General features: G+C 38.1%; 3 protein-coding genes across 4 annotated transcripts in view; 2 read left to right on the forward strand and 1 right to left on the reverse strand.

Moving 5' to 3' along the window:
• The window catches only part of LOC143714406 (uncharacterized), a 297,700-nt gene that overhangs the window by 249,186 nt on the left and 21,284 nt on the right, over positions 1-27,230 (reverse strand). Inside the window, exons 1-3 of one of the 2 annotated variants that reach the window (XM_077205531.1) lie at positions 21,517-23,945; positions 7,836-8,702; positions 5,020-7,288 (exon numbers count right to left, since the gene is read on the reverse strand). In XM_077205531.1, the coding sequence (XP_077061646.1) occupies positions 7,188-7,288; positions 7,836-8,702; positions 21,517-21,613 (1,065 nt within the window). In that variant the 5' untranslated portion in view covers positions 21,614-23,945 and the 3' untranslated portion in view covers positions 5,020-7,187. Of the gene's footprint in view, positions 1-5,019; positions 7,289-7,835; positions 8,703-21,516; positions 23,946-27,230 lie in introns of those variants that run through there. The other variant, XM_077205530.1, reaches the window with a different exon arrangement.
• The window catches only part of LOC143714418 (uncharacterized), a 703,153-nt gene that overhangs the window by 17,285 nt on the left and 658,638 nt on the right, over positions 1-27,230 (forward strand). The window lies entirely within an intron of this gene.
• The window catches only part of LOC143714477 (uncharacterized), a 142,905-nt gene that overhangs the window by 17,173 nt on the left and 98,502 nt on the right, over positions 1-27,230 (forward strand). The gene's annotated exons all lie outside the window — the stretch shown is intronic.

Genomic DNA, 27,230 nt, shown 5'->3' on the forward strand with positions numbered 1-27,230 from the left:
CTGTTGTTACAAATTTAATTTGACTAAAATTTAAAAGACTCCCATTTACATTTTCATCAAATACTGTACCGCAGTGTTGTATAATTTAGATTTGCATTAGGTGCGCATTGGGTAGCTAAGCCAATGTTTAACACTACGATCGTTTAGTTGAATATCACTGGAATAACCACAAATTAAATCTAGTGATCCAATAATAAGGCCTTTAAAACTGTTGTGAGGAGCATTGCTCAAAAAGGGAATATATAGCCCATGTATCTGTATCTCTATATATTGATAATTAACCACAACGAATTATAATCAACTATGAATATACATAATATACAGATAGGCTATATCAATTTTCAGAATAACCTTTAACAGAGTTAATTTCAAATCGAATAATCTGTTCGTCCACCGAACCGACCGTACGATCCTCTTATCAACTCTCAAGAAAGGCTATTCTTCTGGTCATGAAGAATAACTTTTCTGTTCTATAAGATTACTAACTAAAGTGCTTAACAATTTCAAGCTTGTAGCTTAAGATCGAACATTTAAGGGACTTGTGAGCAGCAGACAGAGACAATCAAGTGTATAAGGGGTTTTAATAAATGAAACTATAAAAACATACAATAACATTTAAACAAAGGATGCATATAACAGAATAATGACAGTAAATAACGTAAGAGAATAAAGAAAGAGAATAAAGAAAGAGAGAGATTACAGAATGGCAAATGTCACAAACAGTTAACCTTTGAGAGTCAGCAAAGAATCAAATCACCTTAAAGCAGGGGTGAACAATCTTAAACGCATTTAAATCTCAATAGAAATAATGCTAGCATGGTTCTTTGTGGTCAAGCACAAATGCGTGTGTGTGATGATCCTCGCTGTGTCCGTAAGTTTGAAGCGTTCTTTCGGTTCTTCCGTAGCGTGTATCGTTCGCGGGAAGTTTAAAAGGTTTATTTGAAAGCAAGTTGCCGAGAAATGAGGAAGAGTCCGTTTCACCCGGAGGATAGGACTTATCAGGAACACAAAAAAGCAAGCGAGCTAGAACAAAGGAAAATACTAAGATTTGTCCAAAGACAAAAACTAAGTACTAAGAAAAGACAAAAACAAAAGTAAAGCTAAAATGAGCCAAGCTAGGAAAAGGCAAAAGCGTAAGAACGAGGATGAGCCATCATCCTGGGCCCTCATTTATCAATGGTGCGTACGGACAGATTTGTGCGTAGTGAGTGCGTAAGAACAATTTCAAGCAAAGTGTGGGATTCACCAAGTTGTACTTATACATAGAAATGTGTGTAAATATAAGCACACCTCTGAGCATGCTTACGCAGATAATCTAGTGGTAGAATAGCGACACTACACATAAAAAGCATTTAAGAGTGTCACAGTAAGCATTAAGCAATCCACATATGTCCTGTGTTTCCTTTAAAACACTCAAGCTATAATTTGTCTAGTTTTAAACACAATGCTTAATTGGTGTCAAACCCTATAAAAGACAGATGTGAAATATATTTGTCTCAGTGCAATGGCTTATCTTGCGTTATTGGAAGACTTGGGAAACAATGCGCTCCGCAGAGAGCACGTTTTCCAAGATCGCGCTGATCTGCTTGGCGAGAGCACAGAGTGGCTTCTAAGTAGGTACCGCTTTCCCAAAAATGTACTGCTGGATTTGTGTCGTGATTTAGGACAAATGTTGGAGAGAGAAACAAATTGCACGAAAGCCATTCCCGTGCACATCCAACTCCTGTCCACCCTTGGATTTATAGCTACTGGCACATTTCAGCGTGAGGTTGGAGACATATGTGGTATATCCCAGCCATCAGTGAGTAGGATCATGCCGGCAGTGTTGGATGCAGTTATTTCCTTGGCCCCAACCTACATCCAGTTCCCTTATCGAAATCCTCAACAAGCCGCAATAAAACGGGACTTTCATGCCATTACTAGATTCCCAAACATAATTGGAGCTATAGACTGCACCCACATCGCCATAAAAGCACAATCAACCAACAAATTTAATTATGTAAATAGAAAAGGGTTTCATTCTGTTAACTTGCAAATAATTTGTGATGCAAATTTGTTGTTATTAAACGTCTTTGCGCGGTGGCCTGGAGGAACACACGACTTGTTCGTTCTGCAGAATAGCTCTGTGGGTGTGCGTCTCCAAGAAGGCGCTGTTGAGGATGGCTGACTCATTGGTGAATTTAAGGCTACAACATGTTTAAAATGCTATTGTAGGGCTATGTACAATTACTTAAAACTATTTCATCATTAGGTGATCAAGGTTACCCGCTAAAGCCATGGCTAATGACCCCCCTAACCAACCCGAGGACCGAGCAGGAACAGGCGTACAACCGTGCCCATGCGCGCTCAAGGAGCACAGTTGAGCGCGCAATAGGCCTGCTGAAAGGACGATGGCTGTGTCTGTCAAGCACGGGAGGGACACCGCAGTATCAGCCAAAAAAAGCATGCAAAATCATCATGGCTTGCAGTGTGCTACACAACATGGCCGTCAGACAGGGCATCCCTCTGCAGGAACCCCAAGACCAGACGGCCCTATGCCCAATGCAGTGCCCCTGCCACCTCCTAATGCCGCTGGCATTCAGACAAGACAGAGGATCATACAGACATTTTAGGTAAGTCTGGCCATTGGTTGAGTGCAGAAACATTACAGCGATTTCATTTTGTGTTTTGCAGCTTCGTGGAAACAAATAACTGAAATCACATTAGTCACCGGTTTATGGTTTATTAGCAATTGTATTTGCGCAAGAGGCAATCTGTTTCAGAGACTCGTTGATTTGAATCAATACATTCGTTATGTTGCTCAGTTGATCCTTTAGGTCATTAATGGATTTTGTTGTTTCCTCTTGATTTTGTAGCACCGCCTCACTCAGCACTCTTGGCGCACGGCGCATGGAAGGGGCAATGGATGGGCCCGGCTCCTCAAGCTCCTCAGGCACAACAGGTGTCGCTATTAAGGAAACACATGTTCACATTAATTTTATTGAGTTTATCCTATGAATGATTTCATTAAAAGTTTACAAACTGAAATAAAATGTATGCAAACACAATATCCTATTCCAGTTGGTTTATTTTACCTTCACTTTGGGTGTTAGATGGCCCGGTTTGTTCTGTCGCAAGAGAATCAGTGTCACCGTCCTTAGTAATCCCGGACAGAGCCGTGTCTCCGATGATGCAGGCTATGCGGTTGTCCAATGGGGAAAGTTCCGTTGTTGTCTGTCCTCCTCCGGTTGCGGACATTTCTCGTCTGTGTGCTGTGACACGTTTTTTAGCCAATACTTTAATAACAAACCATTTTTTTTTAATTTCTGGGACAGTTCTCTCATCAGACCCAACGGAATTAACTGCATTGGTGACATTATCCCATGCAGCATTTTTTCTTTTATTTGTAATTCCTCCTGCAGTGAATGAACTAAACAATATCTGTTGGTTGACTTCATTTACAAGTATCTCTAATTCTGTGTTTGTGAAGTTCCTCTTCTTTGCCATTATTGCAGTGAGGAAAAAACACAATCACGTAATTTTTAAAGGGAAGTGTTGTCCCCATATATGGTTAATTGGAGGCGTTTCCGAATGCTAATGACCATGAATGTGAACGAGCATGGTACTTACGCACATGTGGTATTTATCAACAATGATGCTTACTCATGTGCGTAAGAACTGCGTGCGCACGTTTGATAAATGCGGATTTTCTTGTACTTAGGCACATTCTAAATTTCATTCGTTGGACAAAATATAGAACCTTTTCTACGCACTGTTGATAAATGAGGGCCCTGGTCTTTTAAGGAAGACTGAGTCCACACCTATTTTGGGTCAACTGGCCAATAACACTCAGCAAAATTTGGCGGGAGAGAATTTCTTTGTCTACTTCTGACAGCCTAATTTGCATGGTTTATGATGGTGTAAGAATTCGTCATTCCTACTCCAGAGCATAGTAAACGTAGTATAATAGATTTTATCATTACCTACTATATATATATATATTTAGCTAGGCCAAACCGCGAGGTTTAATTTGGTACCAAGAAAGAGATGTTTGGGAGATACAAAAGTAGAGATATATTCTTACACTTGAATATAAGCGTTTAGAGTTCAACTAACACAACAAGAAAGTCATAACTAGGCTAAGAAGGTCTGAAACGTACATACACACAGGAATGATATCATATACATTTTGGGAATGACTTATATTATGAGTTAAATGGAAAGAATGTTGGTGTTTGTGTATTGGGCATCTCTGACAGGTTCATCCATGCCACCTGGCCTTCTTGAGTTGATTAAAGGGGTGGTAAAATGCCCTTTTCACAAGATGTAAAATAAATCTCTGATGTCCCCAGAGTGTGTGTGTGTGTGTGAAGTTTTAGCACAAAATACCCCACAGATATTTTTATATAGCACGTTAAAGTTGTCACTTTTTGAGGGTTAGCAAAAACGCACCGTTTTGTGCCTGGCCCTTTAAATGCAAATGAGCTGCCTCAGAGGGCGGGGTTTCAAGAGCTCTTGCGTGTTAGCAGCTGCGATTACCTCACGCAGACACACTAAAATGACAGAAACTGTTCTGCCTTTAATGTTAAAACCGAGTCGGACAAAGATGGAGAAACTCGAAGAAGAAGTGACAACATGTAGACTGCAACCGGACGTCTCTGAATGGTTAGTTGATGAATTTATGTTGCTGATACATATAGAATATATAATAAAGTCTAACTTACCAATAGTGTTTAGTACTGGGGAAATTTGGCGATGTCACCGTTCATGCTTAAACCCAGAAAAGGTGGACATGCTGGTTATTTTTGTGTGTGCAAAAAAAAAAAAACACGTCTTTAAAAAAAAGGTATTTTTTGGTTTTGGTTTCTGTTAAGTTTTTATTTATTATGGCTGGATTTTAGGTTAGTTAACATTCATTTATTTTGTCTGTTTAAAAGCTTTTAATAATATGTTATTTCATTGTAAAATGTTTTGTTGTGCACTGAATACATTTAGAATGTACCATGTTTGAAAAAACAGAAACAATTGCCAAAATCACAGTTGCAATATTCATAAAAATTTATTTGTCCATATTGCACAGCCCTAGTGTAAAGTACACAAAGTAAAATTCTAGTTTCCGGCCGTACGCAGTCTACTTGCGCCTAAAGCACTAAGTGCGTCATGGTGTAGCGTAAATACCAGCAGAGCGTCACATTATTTGCATAAATTGCGCTTAGACTGAAGTCAAATCCATATGTTTGTTTGGCCTGAAGCTAGTTATTTTACTTTATAAAGTTCTAAATGTGGACGCTTCAGAAGGCGCTTCAGAAGGCGTTTATTAACCCCCCGGAGCAGTGTGGAGCACTTTTATCATGGATAGATGCACTTTTATGGACTTCAAAACAAAAATAGCCATTCCCTGTCATTATAAGCGCATTATAAATAGCCAGGACATTTTTTAATATTACTCCGATTGTATTCGACTGAAAGAAGAATGTCAAACACACATAGGATGACTTGAGGGTGAGTAAATCATGGGCTAATTCTCCTTTTTGGGTGAACTATCCCTTTAAAATGCTTTCTCAATGGATCTGCCAGCTCTGTGTAGTAATGTTGTTGCGTGATCGAAATCGGCCCACGAGTAAACCCTGTCTAGTATTGCTCTGAGATGATAAACTGTTTGCGCTGCGCAGCTCAGACGAGTAGCGTGGTTTCATTCTGCTTTCGTTTGCCGTGTGATGTTTCTCGTATGCGGCAGAAATGGCAGCTCTCTCTTAAAAAAGGTTGCAAAATGTGACCATTTAGTCGCAGTCTAGAGCCCTGTGTAGTGCTGTATTTCTGCTTTACATGAGCGCCACCTACTGTCAGAGAGCAGTAAATAGAAAGTAAAAAAAAAAAACATTTAAATGATTCAAATGATTTAAATAAGAAATCATTTTGCTACAATTTTTGCTTGAACATGTTAAACATATCTAATAATTTCTGTAATACATTTTCATTTAATTTGGCAACGTATCAAGCGTTAAAATACGTATTCAACTTATATATTATAACTAGTAGTGTATGAAATGGCAAATGTAAATGATGTAATTGAATTATTTTCATTTTGCACCAAACGTTGCCCAAATGATGGGAAAAGGTAAATTTAAATACAGAAATGCATTGCCATTTTACATCTTACATCTCAAATTAAAAATTGCTGCCCATATGCTTCCATATTAAAGTGCTTCAAATGGCTCTGCACGATCCCAGCTGAGGAATAGGGGCTTATCTAGCGAAACGATCGGTCATTTTCTAATAATTATATACTTTTGAAGCACAATTGTTCGTCTTGTGCTGATCTGTGACGCGCCAGGCATTACATCATCACGTTGGATAGGTCCGGCTAGAAAAAAAAAAAAAAACTGCATTGATTTTGACTTCAACATTTTGGTTGTCATTGAAGTTCATTGTGTGGAGAAAAATCCTGAAATGATTTAAATTAATTATAATTTATTATTGAAATTAATTTATTTTACACTGAAGAAAGAAAGACATGAACATCTTGGATGGTATTGGGGTGAGTAAATTATCAGGACATTTTCATTTTGAGGTGAACTATCCTTTAAGCTATTTTAACTGCGCTTATTTCCGTCATCGGAATAAGTTGTAGTGGGTGATAATAGACAAGAAATTTACAGTTTTCGACCATGTTGCCGACAACGTTTTTTTAGTCATTTCAGCAGTCTTGCAGCCTGAACCCCTGCAGGAAATCCAACGATAAACTACAAAATGCATTTTAATAGGACTAGTGATGGTGATTGAATGCCGATCAGATGAGCTGTTGTCACACAGAGGTGGTAAAGGATCACTTCTAAGGTTTTTCTCCAGTGTGAATTCTCTGGTGTTGTTTTAAATCACTCCCTGTAACAAAAGACTTCTCACACTCAAAGCACATGTACTCTCTCACACCAGTATGAGTTTTCTGATGTCTATGTAAATATAGCCGCAGTGAAAAACTCTTTCCACACACCGAACATGAATGTGGTTTCTCCTTCGTATGAACTCTCAGGTGTGTCTTCAGGTTTGATGCAATAAGAAATGTTTTGCCGCACTGATCACATGAGAACGGCTTCTCTCCGGTGTGGATCCTCATGTGAATCTCAAGACCTTGTTTGGTTGTTAAACTGTTTCCACACTGAGTGCAGGTGAAAGATTTCTTGACTCTTGTCTTCATTAAAAATGTATTTTTAGCCTTTTAAGCAACTAAAATGTTTTTCTCCAGGTTGAACATGATGTTCCTCCTTCACTTCACTCAGTTCTTCTCTCTCCTCACTTTCTTCCATCAGGTCTGACATGAAAGAAACAAATTATTTATTATTATTTATTTAATTTTCAGTACATCAAAATAATTCAAAGAGAGAAATATAAAGTGAAAGGACATGAAAGTGAGCCCTGATGTAATAGTAGAAAGTAGACAACTGTTATAAAATATTATGGTCATTTGATGCCTTTTTATAAATTGATTATATGTCCTTATAACCTTTCCATGAATGAGGAAAATGTATCTTCCAATTATTAATTTTAAAGCATTATAAAACACCAGAAACACAAGCTCAAGTAAATGACCCTGTGAGAAATAACACAAACGTTTAGCATTCAAGCGGAGTGGATTGTTTATTTAAAATATTTTAATTATTATGTGTAATATGTTACATTAATGTTTGTAAAAAAGCTGCCGCAGAATGTGACGTCATTTCATGCTTGTCTGTAGAAATTTCACATGCGCAAAGTGTAGAGTGGCCAAGTTTTAAATTAACCATTTTTATTATCCTAATCGGTGATAATAAATGATAAATGATCTCGCCCCAAATTTGATAGCTCCGCCCCACACTTACGTAAGTGACCGTAACCCAGGCAACGACTGGCAGAATCTGCCGGCCGAGGGTACGTGCGCAGCTTCTCTCCAATGTGGATCCTCTCATGTCTTTTCAGATGTCCTGACTGACTGAATCTCTTGTCACAGTGTGAACACTTGTAAGGTTTTTCTCCAGTGTGAATTCTTTGGTGCCGTTTTAACTTGTCCGCTGTAGTAAAAGTCTTCTCACACTCAAAGCACATGTACTCTCTCACACCAGTGTGAGTTTTCTCATGTCTATGTAAGGTGTGCAGCAGTGAAAAACTCTTTCCACACACCGAACATGAATGTGGTTTCTCCTTCGTATGAACTGTTAGGTGTGTCTTCAGGACTGATGAACAGAGAAAAGTTTTGCCGCACTGATCACATGTGAACGGCTTCTCTCCGGTGTGGATCCTCATGTGTAATTTCATAGTTTCTGATTGGGTAAAACTCTTCCCACACTGATGGCATACATGTGGCTTCTCTCCAGTGTGGATCCTCATGTGTCGCTCAAGATTTTGTTTGCTTGAGAAACTCTTTCCACACTGAGTGCAGGTGAACGGCTTTTCTCCAGTATGAACTCTCATGTGAATCTCAAGATTACATTTGCTTGTGAGACTCTTTCCACACTGATCACATGAGAACGGCTTCTCTCCAGTGTGGATCATCATGTGACGCTCAAGACGTTGTTTGGTTGAGAAACTGTTTCCACACTGAGTGCAGGTGAAAGATTTCTTGGCTCTTCTTTTCTTTAAACATGTCTTTTTAGTCTTTGAGCGACTCAAAGGTTTTTCTCCAGGTTGGACATGATGTTCCTCCTCCACTTCACTCAGTTCTTCACTCTCCTCGCTCTCTTCCATCAGGTCTGACAGGAAAGAAAAAGTTATTAAATTTAATTTTCAGTACATCAAAATAATTCAAAGAGAGAAATATAAAGTGAAAGGACATGCTCATTGTAAAAGTAGAAAGTAGACAACTTTTTTGATAATTTGATGCCTTTTTATAAATTGATTATATGTCCATGACACTTTCCATGAATGAGGTAAATTTATCTTCCAATTATTAAAAAAAAAAAAAAAATTATAGGCACGAATCCCATGTTTCTTTAGCAAGAACTATTAAATGTATTTGATCAATGACACAATTATCTAACATGGTATTAACATTAAAATATACAATAGTGCCATGTTTTGACACCAACTTTGAGATTAATATTTATATTACTAAAAACGTTTTAATTATGAATGGCCGTTCCTTCTTATTATGATTAATTATTAATGGCTAGACCTTTCCTTGCACTGACTTCCATTCATGCGCATGTGAAAGTGGGACACCAGAAACACAAGCTCAAGTGAATAACCCTGTGAGAAATAACACAATTATTGTGTTATTTGCAATTAGCATTCAAGTGGAGTGGATTTATTTTCAAATTTTGAATTATTATTATTTGTTATATGTTGAATTTATGTTTGTAAAAAAGCTTCCGCAGAATGTGACGTCATTTGACGACCGTTGCAGTGTCCGTAGAAATATCACATGCTCAAAGTGTAGAGTGGCCACGGCTTTAACTAGTTTTAAATTAACCATTTTTATTAGCATTATCTGTGTCCTTCATGTTTCACTCAACCCTGTGTTACTCCTGACATGATTTTCCTTCTTTCAAAAACAAAGCATTTCTTAAAACTGTGACACTCAGGAAGTGACATCATCTGGGCTCTTTCTGCAGCATGATGGGAAGACAAGAAAATAATCTCAATCCATTTTCTTTTTTACACAAACTGTAGCATTGACTGTATTCATCAACCCTGTTACCAAAGTTACTGTAAGAAGAATCTCTATCACTATGAATAACTTATGATATTTGACAAATACAACTTTATCAGTAACTTGGTGTTTACTGATTATTCTTAAAAAATAATAATTTTGTAATCTGTTGAAAATTATTAATATTCTGGTAAAGTTGTTGCAAATTGGGAACCAGATATAAAATAAATATAAAATAAAACAATTAAAATAGTATTTAGTTTGATCTCATGTTGACAATCAATATAAAAATGATTACGTCTGAAGCAAGTATGTCAACTAGTCCAATGCAAAGAATGAACGTCAGGAAACGGTAAAAAGCACATCCGGTGACACCGGCACTAGCTTTTGTGCCTCAGCAAAGAGCTCTGTGTCAAAACTGTCTGTTATATTTATTGTTTGTTTGTCACATCCTTATCTAAAGTATGGCGAAACAGTTATTCAAGTCGTGTGCTTCTCCTTGCCCTGGTTTCCTTACGGGTGGGGATACACACGATTTTTGTGTAATCTGTTTGGGAGTGGAGCATGCTATGTCAGCCATTGAGGGGGCTGACTGTCAGCATTGTGAGCAGCTACGGCTCCGTATGCTCCGCATGCATGCTATTTGATGAAAGTGGCCAGGCTTGCGAACCTCAGGGTGCGGGACCCGCTGCTGCTGTGGCAGCACGGAGATCGCATACCTGGGGTTCGCAAATGGATCTCTCAGCGGGGTTGGAGACGGGCCCTGCCTTATCTACTCCCTTATCCATGGGATCCATTGCTCTTTTGCCGGTGTCGGAAGCCCGCCCTGCAGCTTCTTCCGCCCGGGGAGAGAGCCCAATGCTTCGGTGCTCTAGCTCTGAGGAGGTAGATGTACTGAACATTGAGAGGATTCGCCATCTCTTTCCCCAGCATATAAGGAGCTTGTGGAGGTGATAACTCGTGCTGTAGATAAATAAAAAATTTAGTGGCCAGCCGAGAAAAAAGGTGCTTGTCCCAAAAGCAAGTTAGACGAGCGCTTTTTATCTTCTAATTTATCATCTCCATCACGGGGCCTTCCATTTTTTGCCGATCTACATAGTGAGCTATGTAGATCGTGGAATAAATCATATTCTTCCTGTCTCTTCAGTCCCCAGGTGCATACATATTCAGATATAAGCGGACTGAGGGAACATGGTTATGGGTTGATACGCTGAGCAGACGCTCGCAAGCTATCGGTCTCCTGGTTCAGCATCGTTCCTGAAGGCTCCCGTGCTGCCCACTAAACCTTTAAAAACTATATCTAATTTAGTGGGCAAAGCTTATACGGCAGCAGTTCAAGCCGGAGCCTGTCTTCACACTATGGCAATGCTTCAGGCTTATCAGGCAGACCTGTTGGGGGATCTGGATTATAGTGAGGGAGTGGATCCCGACGAAATTCGAGAACTTAGTTCAGGGCTACAAAGGAGACCGCTCATGGGTGGTCTATGGCAGCCCTTTTAGCTACTGAGACACCTCTGGTTAAATTTAGCAAAAATAAAGGAGAAAGATCGGGCGTTTCTGTTAGATGCTCCTATTTCTCCTTCTGGTCTCTTTGGCAACTAAGTTAACACGGTTGTTGAAAGATTTCAAGACACCAAACAACAATCAGAGGCTTTCAAGAAATTTCTCCCTCGCCGGGTCCAGCCCCCTGGGGATGCTGGGCGTGAGCATCCCTAGCAGAGATCCTCATATCGCGCACAACAAAAAGAAAGTCATGGCGGCCGAGCCGACACTCTCAGCCGAAGTCTTCTAAGCCAAAGCCTGGATCTGAGGACAGTTCTTATGGCTAAGAAGGCTTCAGCTTTTGGCTCAGCTCTCAAAGCTAGCGCCGATTGCACAGGATGTGCTTTTATCCTTTCCTTTTCATGACGTCACCCGCCCGTTACGTTCATTCTTTCCAATGGACTAGTTGACATACGTGCTTCAGACGTAATCACGCAGGGGCGTTTCCAAAGCATCATCGACGCAGCGTCTCGTTCCCTTCTCAGGGAACTAGGGTTACAGTTGTAACCTGAGACGTTTTCTTTGTAACAAAATACTGTTGAAAACAAACAGAACTAAACTACATTGTGGATAGGGCTGTCACTTTACGTTCGAAAATCGATTGCACAATCGATCGGACCAAACAACACAAGTTTCGAAAACGAAAATAGGGAATCGATTTTAACTGCCTTTTTTTAACCAAAAATGTGTTTTAGGTAGACAGATCAATACAGTACACAGAACATGTAGGATGTTGGAAAATAACAATGTCTTTTCTGTTGCTTTTTAATATTCGCTATTACTTCAGTGCAAGTGAACAAGCGCGCCGTTATTTGTTGCTTAGTGAAGTGTGTGTTCAAGCAAACCAGAAATGCGCAGATTCTGCGCAATACGCTGTATTTAATATAGGGCTGGATGTTTAATCGAAAAATAATCGAAACCGAAATTCAGAGCCTATAACCGATGTCGGTTATTTCGGTTTTTTAATCCTATTCATATTTCCGCCCACGGTGTGTTAATATACTTTCCCCTTAAAACATATTACCGCGTGTCTAGTCACGTAACTCCGCCCCGTCCAGTCTGCAACATTGAAGCAACATGAGCCCCTTTCACACAGCGCGTTGATCACGGAAAATTGCCAGAACAAAAACCTTCTGTGTGAACACAAACACGACCCGGGATTGATACTAGGTTGGGGACATAGTAACATTGCCGTGTTCAGTCCCGGAACGCGCGCTGTGTGAACAAAAGCCGTAATCAATGCCGTGTCGTAATGATGGCACTTAAACCGGGATCGTTCGCCAGCGTGAAACGGTACGTAATGCGCTAGTTTATGATCGAATCAGAGAAAAAAAATGCACAAGCGTGGTTTCTCGAGAGATAAATCGCAGCTCATAAGCAAACTATAGACGCCGCTGAGACATGTCACGTGTCTTTACTGGTTGTGTGTGAACGCACTCTCTGATTCCGGAAAACCACTGGCAGTGTGAATGAACCAAAGTCAAACGAACCCGGGTCAAATCCCGGGTGACTTTATCCGTGTATTTTCCGGAATCTCTGTGTGAAAGGGAACTCAAACACTGAGTCAACTCAGCAACAGGAGCCGCTTGTAGGCTACCAAAGAAACATGCGAAAAAAAGAGAGAGACTGACAAACGTCCAGCAACAAGTGCCTCCACAAAAGCAGGTTTCGATAACACAAGCATTTACAAATGCTACACAATGTGAAAAGGATTAGTTTTTTAGTTTTATACAAGTTATATTTTACTTTTAAGATGGCAATATTTACAATAATTTATTTTGTTTACAAAAATAACTATTTTTACAAGTTCTTTATTTTCTACATTTTTAGGAAATTTTCTTTTTACATTAAAACTTGACTTTTTTACAAGACGTTTTTATTTCAAGCATTGTATGCTTTGTTTGATTAATTAGTTTGAAATATTTGATAAATAAGCATTAAAAGCTATCGGTGTGTGTTTCCTTATTTTAGAATCACAAAGATAGGATTATGCACTCTTTCATTAGAAAAAATAACCGTGAACATTACAGTATAAGCCTTGCCAGTGACATGAAAAATGTTTTTTTTTAAATAATCGTTCAATAATCATAATCGAGGTAACTTGTTCGATTAATCGCGATTATGATTTTAGCCAAAATCGTCCAGCCCTAATTTAATATATCATGAGGACTCACGAGTTGCGTATTTGCGCTAAATCCACGCAGATTTGGCTTACACGAACTTCCCCAGCAAAGTGAGTAAACATAGAAACACGCCAAATTGGCTCGTTACCCGCCAAAGTAAATTTTTTTCCGAATTTGGCGGGTGTTAATTTCAATCCTTGAATGTTGCACTCCTGTTTGTCATTGTGCACAAAACTTCACGCCAATAAATCATCAGAAATATTGCTGACTTGTGCGCGTCTCAAGCGCCTTCTTTACGTTCGTCCTAATGCCTGTTAGTTGTCCATGGATTTGCCAATATTTGGTGTTGAAAATGGAAACGTCTTTAGACATGGAAAAATCGATTTTACAATCGATTCAATGAACACATATGTCACAAAAATCTAACAGGATTTTTTCAGAAAAGTGACAGCCCTAATTGTGGAGATGATTAGGGGTGGGAATCTCTAGGCACCTCATGATTCGATTACGATTCAGAGGGCTGCGATGCGATGATAAAATGGTTATCGATGCATCTTTTTGTTCTATAGAGATTTTCTTTTTTTTCCACTGTGTGACTACTTGGTACTTTTAAAGCAAAGTATAATGATCCATAATGAATTTACTTCCAATATATTTGATTAATTAAACAATTGGAAGTGATTTGGCAATAAATGTAGCGATAGAGTTTGTAATTCGCTTTTCCTTTTCCGAGTTGGGTGAAAGCTTTTAAGGTTGTCCTGGTTTCCACGTCACTGTTTGATCTGACGTGTGGTTTATAACAGAACTCTGCGCCAAATTTGAATGCTTCCAATTAGATCTTGCTGCGATGTTATTAATTCTGTGGTGAACTCAAACGCTTTCTCACTGGATCTCCCAGAGCTGTGTAATAACAGTGTCATGTAATGGAGAGAGGCTCACGAGTAAACCTGTTCGGAGCTCAACTGAAACAAATAGCGCAAAAAAAAAAAGAAGATTGTAATTGTAACAGAAGATTGTAATGCAGAGGGTGCCAGTCGGATTTCTCACTCAACCATCACGCGTCTCTGCCTTTTGCGTTCCGTCAACATTTCGTTATCAATTAACATTTAGAAAATCGATTTTTGACATTTGTGATTCGATTCAGAATCGTCAACATCGCAATGCATCTAAGAATTAATTTTTTCCCCCACCCATATCGAGCATGTTGAAAATTCTTCTTCAATCAAGTTCTCTTACATGTTTAAAGTAAATTAAATGGCTACTGTTTCATACTGAGGTAACTGAGGCTTACTGTCTATATTGCCCAAATAATGTATTGCCTACATCTCAAGCGCAGGCATAACGCTTGCCACAAAGAACCGGCAAAAGTAATGAGCATGAGACATTTTAATTGTTTATTAATAAACTAGTGATTTCTGTCAGTGTCGGCTGCAAACAAAGTTGGCGATCCTGACTCGCCATCCTCGTAGTATTTAGTGAACGCGCCTATAGAGAGAAATGCACACTTCATACGAATTAGCCTACATAAGCAGAGAGTATCCCAGTTCTTTTTGTTTTGACTTGTTTTGTTTAAAAGTAGACATTTCAAGATTTCTATATATATTTCTCAGGTCTGTGAGGCAAGTATAGCTTATACGCTGAGTTTCTGTTAGGGCTGGGCGATATATCGCATGACATTGTTATGCGCATCTCCTCATTAACCTCCTAAGACCTGGTTGTCCACACACTCAATCGTCATAATCGTAATTGTCATAATATAACCAACACCATTACTTTTTTTCTTTGTTCATCTGGCAGTTATAACTCAGAAACAACAGCCAAACAAAATCTAAAGTTAATAATATAAGGGTCAAGAGTCCAACTGAAGCAAACAATGATCGCCATAACGGTGGCTTACAATTTTAGATTTTCTCCTTCAGTGATTCTGCTTTAGGTGTCTTCAATAATGCTCAATCATCACTCAATTAATCACTTAATTATCTCACTTAATTATCTCATTAACTTTAACACTCTTGAGTGTTGATTTAACACTGGAGTTTGTGCTGTGCAGTAAATGCCGCTCCATCTGAAAGCAGGTGAAGGCGATTTACTACTAATCAAGGAACCGGCTTTACTGACGAGATGCGCATAACAATGTGATGCGATATATCGCCCAGCCCTAGTTTCTGTTCATTTATGAGGCGAGCTCCAGTTCACGCGCCGGCGCCTCCGTGTCCTGATTATATTGTCTGCTATATTTGCTTCTTATTTATTAAATCCAGGCAATTGGTTGATGAAACATTGATTAAATTAAGATACAAGTTATACAAACAAAATTCACTTTAACGAAAGGCTTTCTACAAATCAAAACTTAAGTGGTCAAAATCTGTCAATCAGTCTGACCCACTCCATATGTCTCCCGATATACAGGTCCTTCTCAAAAAATTAGCATATTGTGATAAAGTTAATTATTTTCCATAATGTAATGATAAAAATTAAACTTTCATATATTTTAGATTCATTGCACACCAACTGAAATATTTCAGGTCTTTTATTGTTTTAATACTGATGATTTTGGCATACAGCTCATGAAAACCCAAAATTCCTATCTCAAAAAATTAGCATATTTCATCCGACCAATAAAAGAAGTGTTTTTAATACAAAAAAAATTGTCAACCTTCAAATAATTATGTTCAGTTATGCACTCAATACTTGGTCGGGAATCCTTTTGCAGAAATGACTGCTTCAATGCAGCGTGGCATGGAGGCAATCAGCCTGTGGCACTGCTGAGGTGTTATGGAGGCCCAGGATGCTTCGATAGCGGCCTTAAGCTCATCCAGAGTGTTGGGTCTTGCGTCTCTCAACTTTCTCTTCACAATATCCCACAGATTCTCTATGGGGTTCAGGTCAGGACAGTTGGCAGGCCAATTGAGCACAGTAATAACATGGTCAGTAAACCATTTACCAGTGGTTTTGGCACTGTGAGCTGGTGCCAGGTCGTGCTGAAAAATGAAATCAGATGGAAGCATGAAGTGCTCCAAAATCTCCTGATAGCTAGCTGCATTGACCCTGCCCTTGATAAAACACAGTGGACCAACACCAGCAGCTGACATGGCACCCCAGACCATCACTGACTGTGGGTACTTGACACTGGACTTCAGGCATTTTGGCATTTCCTTCTCCCCAGTCTTCCTCCAGACTCTGGCACCTTGATTTCTGAATGACATGCAAAATTTGCTTTCATCCGAAAAAAGTACTTTGGACCACTGAGCAACAGTCCAGTGCTGCTTCTCTGTAGCCCAGGTCAGGCGCTTCTGCCACTGTTTCTGGTTCAAAAGTGGCTTGACCTGGGGAATGCGGCACCTGTAGCCCATTTCCTGCACACGCCTGTGCACGGTGGCTCTGGATGTTTCTACTCCAGACTCAGTCCACTGCTTCCGCAGGTCCCCCAAGGTCTGTAATCGGTCCTTCTACACAATCTTCCTCAGGGTCCGGTCACCTCTTCTCGTTGTGCAGCGTTTTTCGCCACACTTTTTCTTGCCTCAGGAATCTTTTGCAGGTGTTTAGAGTTAATTAGTTGATTCAGATGATTAGGCTAATAGCTCTTTTAGAGACCCTTTTCATGATATGCTAATTTATTGAGATAGGAATTTGGGGTTTTCATGAGCTGTATGCCAAAATCATCAGTATTAAAACAATAAAAGACCTGAAATATTTCAGTTGGTGTGCAATGAATCTAAAATATATGAAAGTATAATTTTTATCATTACATTATGGAAAATAATGAACTTTATCAAAATATGCTAATTTTTTGAGAAGGACCTGTATTGGGCATCTTATGATCCTCTTACTCATTTCATACGGTTCCCTTTTCATATAATCAACATGGATGAAATTTAAAAAAAAATAACATTATATTATTTAAACATAAATATGAAACATATGTTTAAGTTTTGTAATAATACCCATCTTCAAATATTATTTTTGCTTAAAATTACCATCCCTAATATGCATTTCAATGCTTTATGGGCTTTAGTGTGTTGTTTCTTTGACAAAATTGTTAAAAAAAGCACTTCTGTTATGAATGTTTGAGCCTCGTTTATTATTATTATTCTTTTTTTTCAAAAACACCCCCTAACCACCACCGGTATTGGTCAATTTCCACCGCGGTGGTAAAAATCTGTCACGTCACAGCCCTAGGTAGCATTGGATCTGGACGGGAAGGATAACTCTCAGTGTTGGAAGGGGTATGTCGTGATTATGCCTACTCACACAGAGACAGTTTTATGGATCTGAGTGTTAGGGCTGTGCAATTAATTGAATTTTGATTTCAATTTTGATTTTGGCTGCCAACGATCACAAAAATAGTACAATCGAGTAAAAACGATTATTTTGCCATGTTCTGTTTTGCAACAACACTCTTAATTTGTCTTGTGATCTGAATGACACACGCACATCCGCCCCTCTCGAAGCCATAAACTCTCTCAGCCTACAGTCATAAATTGCAAGCACAATAAACTTTACAATAACAATTGGCTAATTTAATATAGACTAGAGAGAGACCATAGACGTCTCTCGAGCTATCGCGATCTTTTTGTGCTCGATCACTGTAGCGCCTCAGTTCAAGCAAGCGGCAGCGCGAGCGCACAGACATGATCATCTGTTCCGCTTTACAGCATGAAAAAAATTGAGAATGAACAGAAGGCTCGACATTAACACTTGTCTGCTTGTCAGGGAAAAGTGAATTTTTTTAAAGTTTCAAGTGAAAGTTTTACTTGCTGACCGCTCGAAACGTGAGAATGGTTCTGATCTTATACAGTCAGTGTTACAACAGCGATTGGTAATGGATAGTGTATTTCTGCTCGCTGCGCTGCCTGTCTATTTGTGAGAAAGACTTGGTGAAAAAATTCAAACAAATGAGCGTAACAGCACACAAAAAACTCAAAGAAGAAACATACTGGTAAAATTTTTTAGTTTTGTTATTTATAATATATGATATAGTTAAGTAACATAACACAACTAAGGGAGCTGTTTTATAATATCATGATTGCAAATATTACATTGAATTTATAGTTTAATAAACAAGTACCCTAGTGAATATGTAGTAACATATTTTAGACGCAATATTGACTGGTTTTCTTCTATTTCACAGACGAAAATAGTTACAAAAGAAAAGCAACATTAACCGCTGTGTTTTGTTATTGAATGACTCATTATTTTGAACGAATCGTTTTAATGAATGACTCAATGATTCATTTATTAAGACCTATTGATTTATTGTTTAAAGGTATTGATTTGATTTTTAATTTTAATATTTGTTTAAACATTAATCAAATAAAATTATTAATAACATTTGTAATTTTGCAGTGTAAATTAATTAATTTGATTGACAACAGCCCTTTTTATTAAAGCTGAATTTGTCAGAATTTGACACGAAAGATAACGCATATATTTAGTAAGGTTTCTAGGGATTTTAACGATTAATTGTCGATAAAACATTTACTCGATAAAACTTATCGGTCATCGATTAAGCAGGTTCATGCGTGTGCGTGCTGCTCGACCGCGAAACATGTAGCGAGCGCGCCGGACTTATGTTTGGGACCGGCTACCACATCTTTAAATTACTATTAGTATTATTTGAAGTTAACATTATAAAATAAGTAGACCTACACCACAAAACTAGTTGGGGATAAATTATTTAAAATTGGGCAATTTCAGCGTTTTGGACGTGACATTTGCTGTCAAAACTTGAAATATAAATTCCCAGAAAATGCATTTAATACCAATATATTGAAACTTCTGTTTATATATCCATAGCCTACTCCCTTAATAAAGGAGTCCAGACATTAGAAAAATATAAGTCTATACATGCATTTTATATTTAATATGAGGGAAATAGGCCTACACATGCATTACGGACGTGACACAAAACATGTTTAACTTTTAGGTGGCAAATTTTTTTTTTTATAATTCTGTGAATTACACTGCACAAACCAAAAGTAATACTACCCACCGGAAGAAGAAGGGTTGGCTCTCCCCAGAACATAAAATATTCATTTTATATTCCATGTTCGCATTTATGAGGAAAAAACAATGTTACGGATGTGACAGTTCTCTGGAAGTGGCACTAAAACTTTCACAGAGACCTCAAACAGAAAGCACAAAGCCTTCCTTTAAATTGAATTTCGTTTTGTATTAATTGTATCTTAATTTTAATCAATGTTTCATCAACCAATTACCTGGATTTAATAAATAAGAAGTAAATATTGCAGACATTAGATAGGCTAATCACGGCACAGAGGCGTATAAGGTAGGCTACAGCCTACTCGCCTCACAGACCTGAGAAATATATCTATTGAAATGTCTACTTTTAAACAGAACAATTCAAAACGAAAGAAAACAGACTGCTTTCTACTTATGTCATCCGAATGAAAAGTGCATTTCTCTCTGGCGCGTTCACTAGCCTACTGCAAAGATCGGGAGTCAGCATCTTCAACTTCATCTTTGCAGCCGACACTGACACAGAAAACACTTGTTTATTAATAAACAATTTAAATGTTTCCTTGCCATATTTGACATTTTCATAATCATTACTTTTGCCGGTTCTTTGTGACAGCTTTTATGTGCTTTATTGGCAGCGCCACCCTTACATGTTACATGAATGCATCACCACCGCATCAGCACAGAAAACATGGAGATTTTTTAGACATTAATCGCACAACCTATTTGATATTCTATAATTAAATACTCAGTGACTCATACCAACCAACTATTACAATTTTTTACCTGTAAGCGTCTTTTTATATGTTACATGTAATGTGACTACCTATCCATGTGACGCGAGCAAGTTGAAGAACTTGAGGAAATCGTGTAGGCTAGTCGACAAAACCCACACAATTTGCCGTAAGTGTTTTAAGAAGCTTACTCAAATGACCAGAAACATGCAGATGCATATCCTACGGCACCATCCTGAAATCAATTTAGTTTGAGCACAGACAACAACCCAAAAGCAGCAGCCTATATATAGTTTGCATAGTTAATATTGTTCTTTGGTGTTCAGTTTATACAGGTTTTTCAAATGTTATTTAATATAAAAAAAAAATTAATTCTCTCAAAATCTCTATTTTTTTCACCCCCAAGCCCCACCCCCGTGATAGAATTGTGATACCGAATCGTGGGTTAAAAATCGTGATACGAACCGAATCGTGGGTTTGGTGTATTGCTACAGCCCTAATAAAAACTATGATTAGGACCGTCATATTACATAACATGAGAACACAATTGTATTAAATCGTTGTGCATTCATTGGGTTTAGTTGCTATTTTCAGCGCATTGTTCTAGGAAGAGCACGTCCACAACAGTCACATATTCTGACAAGCACGCATCTGAGGCGTTGGTGACACTTTTCATAAGTTGTTATAATTTGATTATTAAATAATTAAATAAATTACAATCCAACTATACCTTTATTTAGATTAAACCCCCTCTCATTCATTTGGTGCGGAAGCATTTTGTGCTGTATTTGCACAATCTGTCATGCTGTTGGACATATGCCACTGCAGCAGACTCATATTGCAGTGATAAGCCTGACGATTAATCGATCGTTAATTTAAACGAAGATCGATCAATGGGAATTTATGAAAATTGACATCCCTAAATGACTCTCATCTTCATCAACCACTACAGATAAATAACTACTGCAGCATAATATGTCCAAATTAATCTAAATATAATTTGATCTTATGATTCATTAATCACTATAAGTTAACTTAGATCATTATAATAACATTTTATATGCGCAGAAACTGAAAATTATCATAAAACTTTGAAAATAAAGATCACCACAGAGCAGTATTGTTCCAAGAGTAAAACGATATTCATATTTATTAGTAGGCTATTGCTTTAATGACGTGGCTCATCACAAGATGTAAAGTAACGTTATGTAAAAATTATGTAAAGCATTTAGCAGATATGTTCCAGTATGACACTTGAGATCGATATCCATTCATTCCCTTCATAGATCTTAAACTTTGACTTGACGAGACAATCACACAAACGAACACAACAATATCGCTCAGGTCTGAATGAACTCCACATATTCTCCTCATGCTGGCTGCTGCTGCTGCTGCACTAAATGTTTATTTCAGAAGGAAGACGATAGAAAAGACGCACAAGTGTCGCTGTGATCGATGAAAACAATACAGAAATGAGCCTGTCGCTTAATCAAACTGTATAAAGTGTGTGTGATGGTTGTGTGAAGATAATAAATACCGTGAACTGCTCTCCTCTCCTCCGAAGACTCGACGCTGAAACTCTGAAACGGTGAAATGAGGGAAGACACGGCGGCGGGAGCGAGCGCTGACGTCATCGGCCTCCAACGCACGCGCGTACGGGACACCTCCGCAGCCAATCAGGGCCACGCAGATTCAGCTTTAGTAGCCTTCCATTATTATTATTTTAGAACTGGAGTGACTTCAGTTACTAAAGGTGAAAGGTTTATTTTTTAAGTGAAGCACAAAATAGGCAGAATAGGCAGAGGAGGATTATGGGGTTAGAATTGTTGCATTATTCCAAATAAATAGATTAATATTCACAAATAAATGTAAAGAGATTCACAAAAATTTATCAAATTCACAATTAAATAGATAAAGATCCGCAAATAAATGTAAAGAGATTCACAAAAATTTATCAAATTCACAATTAAATAGATAAAGATCCGCAAATAAATTTAAAGAGTTTCACAAAAAATTATAAAATTCACAAATAAATCAAATGAGATCTGCAAATAAAAAAAACTATTTACAAATGTTTTATTATTTTACAAACACAACTCTGCCTGGCATTTATTTTGTGAACCGCTTTATGTGCATTTGTAAATCGCTGCACGCATTTGTGAATCTCTTCTAGTGCATTTGTAAATCCCCTCACGCATTTAGACGGTGGGCCGAGGGTCAGTATCTGCTTTACTTTTTGAAATGGATGATCCCCATGGAGGGAGAACCTGGATTTGAAAAGTTTGGACGGTTGTTTTATTCTTAACGATATGAAAAGTGTTGCCACTCCCATTTATTGCACATTTTCTCCCGAAATCATAATGCACGCCCCGAAAATATGCAGGCAAACGCGGTTGCTTACTATATCAGTCGAGCCAATAGCGCGGCAAGATACTGACAAAGGATTATTATTAACCAATCAGATGTAGCTTCTTTAGAACAGCTGCTACTCGGATGATTCAACTATCAGACACGACGAGCAGCATCTGCGGCGGCAGCACATTGACCATCGCCAAGGACATTCTTTGTGTTATTGTAAGTATTCATTAAATGTAATATGATATCTATAACATGTTTGTTCTGTACACTTTGTTCAAACATTTACATTTATTCATATTGCTGACGCTTTTATCCAAAGCGACTTACAATTGCTATATATGTCAGAGGTCGCACGCCTCTGGAGCAACTAGGGGTTAAGTATCTTGCTCAGGGACACATTGGTGTCTCACAGTGGATTCGAACCCGGGTCTCTCACACCAAAGGCATGTGTCTTATCCACTGCGCCATCACCACCCCTTGTGGGGTGATGTAAGCGTATGTAAGCGTCTTGTTAGTGTCGTTTAACTAGCAGTAGCATAATAGGCTATATTGCCTATTCCGCATATCAAGCGCATGCATAAAGCTTGCCACAAAGAACCGGCAAAAGTAATGTTTATGCAGCATGATACATTTTAATTGTTTATGAATAAACTAAAGTTAGTGTTTTATGGCTGCAAATATGCATTTTTCAAGTAGCCAGCACTAGTCAATATAGGCTAAGTACGATTATGCAGACAGTTCATATCTGCAGCTAAGAAAACAGTTATCACATAGGGAAAAATGTGTTAACATTTCAAACTTTCTAGCTTCACATTATTTGAAACTGCTTCAGCAGCAGTGAAAAGATAATAGGACACTATTTGCTTTTGATTTGATGTGCTATCGCGCGCCTCTTGTCAGTGTAGAGAGGGTACTGATCATGATCTGTAAAGATCATAATTCCCTGAGTTTATCCTGATGGAAATATACAGAGGCATTAAACTCCAACAATCTTTTGAAAACAGTGTTTTCTTAACCACACAAACAGTTCAGCTCAATTTGAACGAAGCGCCCAAAGATTTCTCCTTTCAAGGGTGCAAGAATCAGTTCCCGCCCCGAGTGTAAAGCCAAACCTGATTGGTTGTAGCGAGAACGTGCTACGATTGGCCAGCTCAAAGTGGCCATTATCTGATTGATATCTGAGTAATTTCTTATTTTACACCTAACACTGATTACGCAATTATGCTGATAGAGCACATCCTGTATTGTATTTTAATGACTATTTAATATTACCTCTAAACTTTGACTAGGCTTGGCATGTTGCATATTAATTGTTCTAGGAGCCTCAAATAGGCTAGATTTTAAATGTTGTGTATGTTGTGCAACTCGATAATGATGCTCTAGTTAAGGTCATTTGCAGCATATATGTAGGGCCCAAACATAAACTGAAGCCCATGGGGCCCCGTACCTGATCTTTGTTATTTTTACTTGCGCTGTTTACTTGTCTTTATATTTATTAAAATACTTACAATATATATTTTTTTGTGATGGGCCAGTATATATTATTGCAGGGCAAGTAAAAATCTGAACCAGAATGAACCTGTAGAAAAGCTCTTTGTGTTGAGCCCTGCAAATATCAAGACCTTCCTCTTTTGTTATAAAATAAAGTTTTGTTACGGGGAAAAATAACCTATATATTAAAACTAGGAGTTTCACTTGGCCCACCCTACATCTCAAATCTGGAGCCGGGCCTGGTGTTGTTTAAAGCTCATAGTGATTGTTCTGACTTCATGAAGCCTCATGGTGTGAATGAACTTCAAACTGACTAGAACAAACTCTTTGAAATGTATATATGGTACTGGATATGAAACTGTTAATAATGTAGACGGACAGCAATCTCATTCAGTGCCAGCCATGTGTGGGTGAAATATCATTTATTAGGCATTTAAAAGCTCTATTGAGAAAATGAAAACATTGAAAGCTCAAAAATCAATCATATCAGGCTATTTCATGACTTGTACTTTCAACCTATTCTTCCTCTCGAACTCTTAGATCATCCACATTCTCCTTAGTTCTTCCTCACATGCACTTGGCTTCCATGGGATCTCGAGCTTTTAGCTCCTCATCTGTGGATCTCGTCTGAAGACGCATCTCTTTAGGCAGGCATACCGGTGATATTGTATATGTATCTCCGATCGGTTGTGATTTAAAAAAAAAAAAAAATTTTCTTGTGAATTGTTTTATCTGCATGTAAGGTGTTCTTGAGTGTCACCTAAAAAATGTTTTTATGCGTTTAATCTGCATGTAAGGTGTCCTTGAGTGTCACGTAAGGTGCCTATAAATAAAATGTATTATTATTATTATATACCTTTTAGACACAGGTATACATATACACCGAAGGACGGTGCTCTTTGACAGTATAGTGTCCCCGTCACTATACTGTGGCGTTAAGACCTAATAATATAGCACAAAGGCCCGTCCAACGAACCAACTACTCGCTACCCACTACCCACAGACTGCTCCCAAGCCACGCCCCCATCCGACAAACTCACTACTTGTCCGATTACCCAAAAAAGTAGTAGTAGTAGTAAGTTTATTTGTATAGCACCTTTCACAGATAAAAATCACAAAGTGCTTCACAATAAAATGTGATACAATAAAACAAGGTACAATACAATAAAAGAAAATTTTTTAAACCAAATACAAAACATAGAAACAAAAACCATAAAAAAAACACTTCTAACTAAATGCCTGCTTAAATAGCAGCGTCTTTAGTTGCTTTTTAAACGAATCAACAGAATTTATACAACGTAGAAAAGGAGGTAAAGCATTCCACAGCCTAGGTGCCACTGCTTGGAATGATCGATCCCCACTGGTTTTAAAATGAGTATGAGGAACCACTAACAACCTCTGACCTGATGACCTCAAACTACGGGTCGGAGTATGAAGCTGTATCAACTCAGAGATGTAGGGAGGAACTTGACCATGAAGAGCTCTAAAAGTAAGGACTAAGTGAAGTGCTGCTAATACAGGCGAGATGTGTGCTCTTTTGTTTGTGTGAGTTAAAAGCCTTGCAGCAGCGTTCTGAACAGCCTGGAGACGATAAAGCTCCTTCTTGCTCAAACAGGTAAAAAACTATTACAATAGTCTAAACGAGAGGAAATAAAAGCATGAATAATCATCTCTAACTCACCATTATTCTTAATTTGGAAATATTCCTTAGTTGGAAAAAACAGTTTCTGACTAATTGTTTAGAGTGATACTCTAAGGACATTGCAGAATCAAAAACAACACCTAAACTCCTAGTGCTCGACTGAACAGACGAGTCTAAGTCAACAATATGCGGTTTAATCTGAGGAATTTTACTTTCAGGGGCAATGTTTCAGTTTTCTCTGAGTTCAGAAGTAGGAAGTTGTCACATAACCACTGTTTAATACTAGTCAAGCAGTTTGTTAAAGAAGACAATTTATGGAACTCAGTTTCCTTGAACGTGCAGTACAGTTGAATGTCATCTGCATACATATGGTAAGATATGTCACTGAATTGACTAATACTTCCTAGAGGAAATATATACAAAAGGAACAAGATGGGTCCCAAGACAGAACCCTGAGGTACCCCACACAACAACCCTGCAGTTTCAGACATGAACTGATTTACATAAACACTAAAACTTCTACCCGAAAGGTAGGATGAAAACCATTTTAAAACTGATCCAGACATCCCAACCAGATCATGGACTCTATTTATCATAATATTATGATCAACCGTATCAAAAGCAGATGAAAGGTCCAAGAGAACCAAAACTGTGCATTCCTTAGAGTCGGCTGACATTAAAATGCCACTAGAAACTTTAAACACTAGAAAGAAAGAAATGGATAGCTTGGATGACATGGGGGTGAGTAAATTATCAGCAAACGTTTTTTTTAAAAGTGAACTAATCTTTTAAGTAATGCAGTTTCTGTGGAATGCTTTTTACGGAAACCATACTGGAATTTGTCAAACAGCTCGTGATTCTCCATGAAACGAGTAAGTTGTTCTGCTACAACTTTTTCAAGAATTTTTGACATGAAAGGAAGTTTGGATATCGGCCTGTAGCTCTTAGGTTGTAATGGATCCAGACTGGGCTTTTTAAGTACAGGCTTAACAACAGCATGTTTAAAAAAACTAGGAACGACACCAGTTAAAAGTGAAGTATCTAACATCTCCACAATACAGGGGCCAATAGAATCAAATGCTTGTATAAATATCATGGTTGGAAGAACATCCATAGGACAAGATAAGGGTTTCAATGTATGTAGCAGAGTGGTGATGTCCTGTAATGTCACAGTTTTAAAATGTGACCAAGAATGAGCAGAAAACAGATCACATGCAGAGTTTAGAGTAAGTCAAGTCAAGTCATCTTCATTTATATAGCGCTTTTAACAATGGATTGTTTCAAAGCAGCTTTATAGAGATAAACATACAATTTAAGGTAACAGAGATTGTTTTGGCTTTATAGCGGTTCTTGAATAATGTTATTTCCAGCTAAAGTTAATTTTGATTGATTCACCTCCGTCGAAATGATCAGTCTTTTGAACAGAAATGAACAGAGATTGTTTTGGCTTTATAGCGGTTCTTGAATAATGTTATTTCCAGCTAAAGTTAATTTTGATTGATTCACCTCCGTCGAAATGATCAGTCTTTAAACGCATACCTGTGATTAACACTGACGGCGTTCACATGCACATTCAGAATTGATTCTATAGTTATGTGCTTTTGAAAATATATGCGCAGATTTGTAATTCCATACAACCCAGGCCTAAACAAACTACTTGTCTTGCCTATAAATTTTGATACAGAATTTTGTTTTATTTTATCACTTCGGGGTACGCGAACCGAAATTCACAGCGCTTTATCTGTAGAGTGGAAAAGGGA

The sequence above is a fragment of the Siphateles boraxobius genome, unplaced genomic scaffold, assembly GCF_051911475.1.
Source record: "Siphateles boraxobius isolate OS27281-9 unplaced genomic scaffold, OSU_SipBor_1 54, whole genome shotgun sequence".
NCBI lineage: Eukaryota > Metazoa > Chordata > Actinopteri > Cypriniformes > Leuciscidae > Siphateles > Siphateles boraxobius.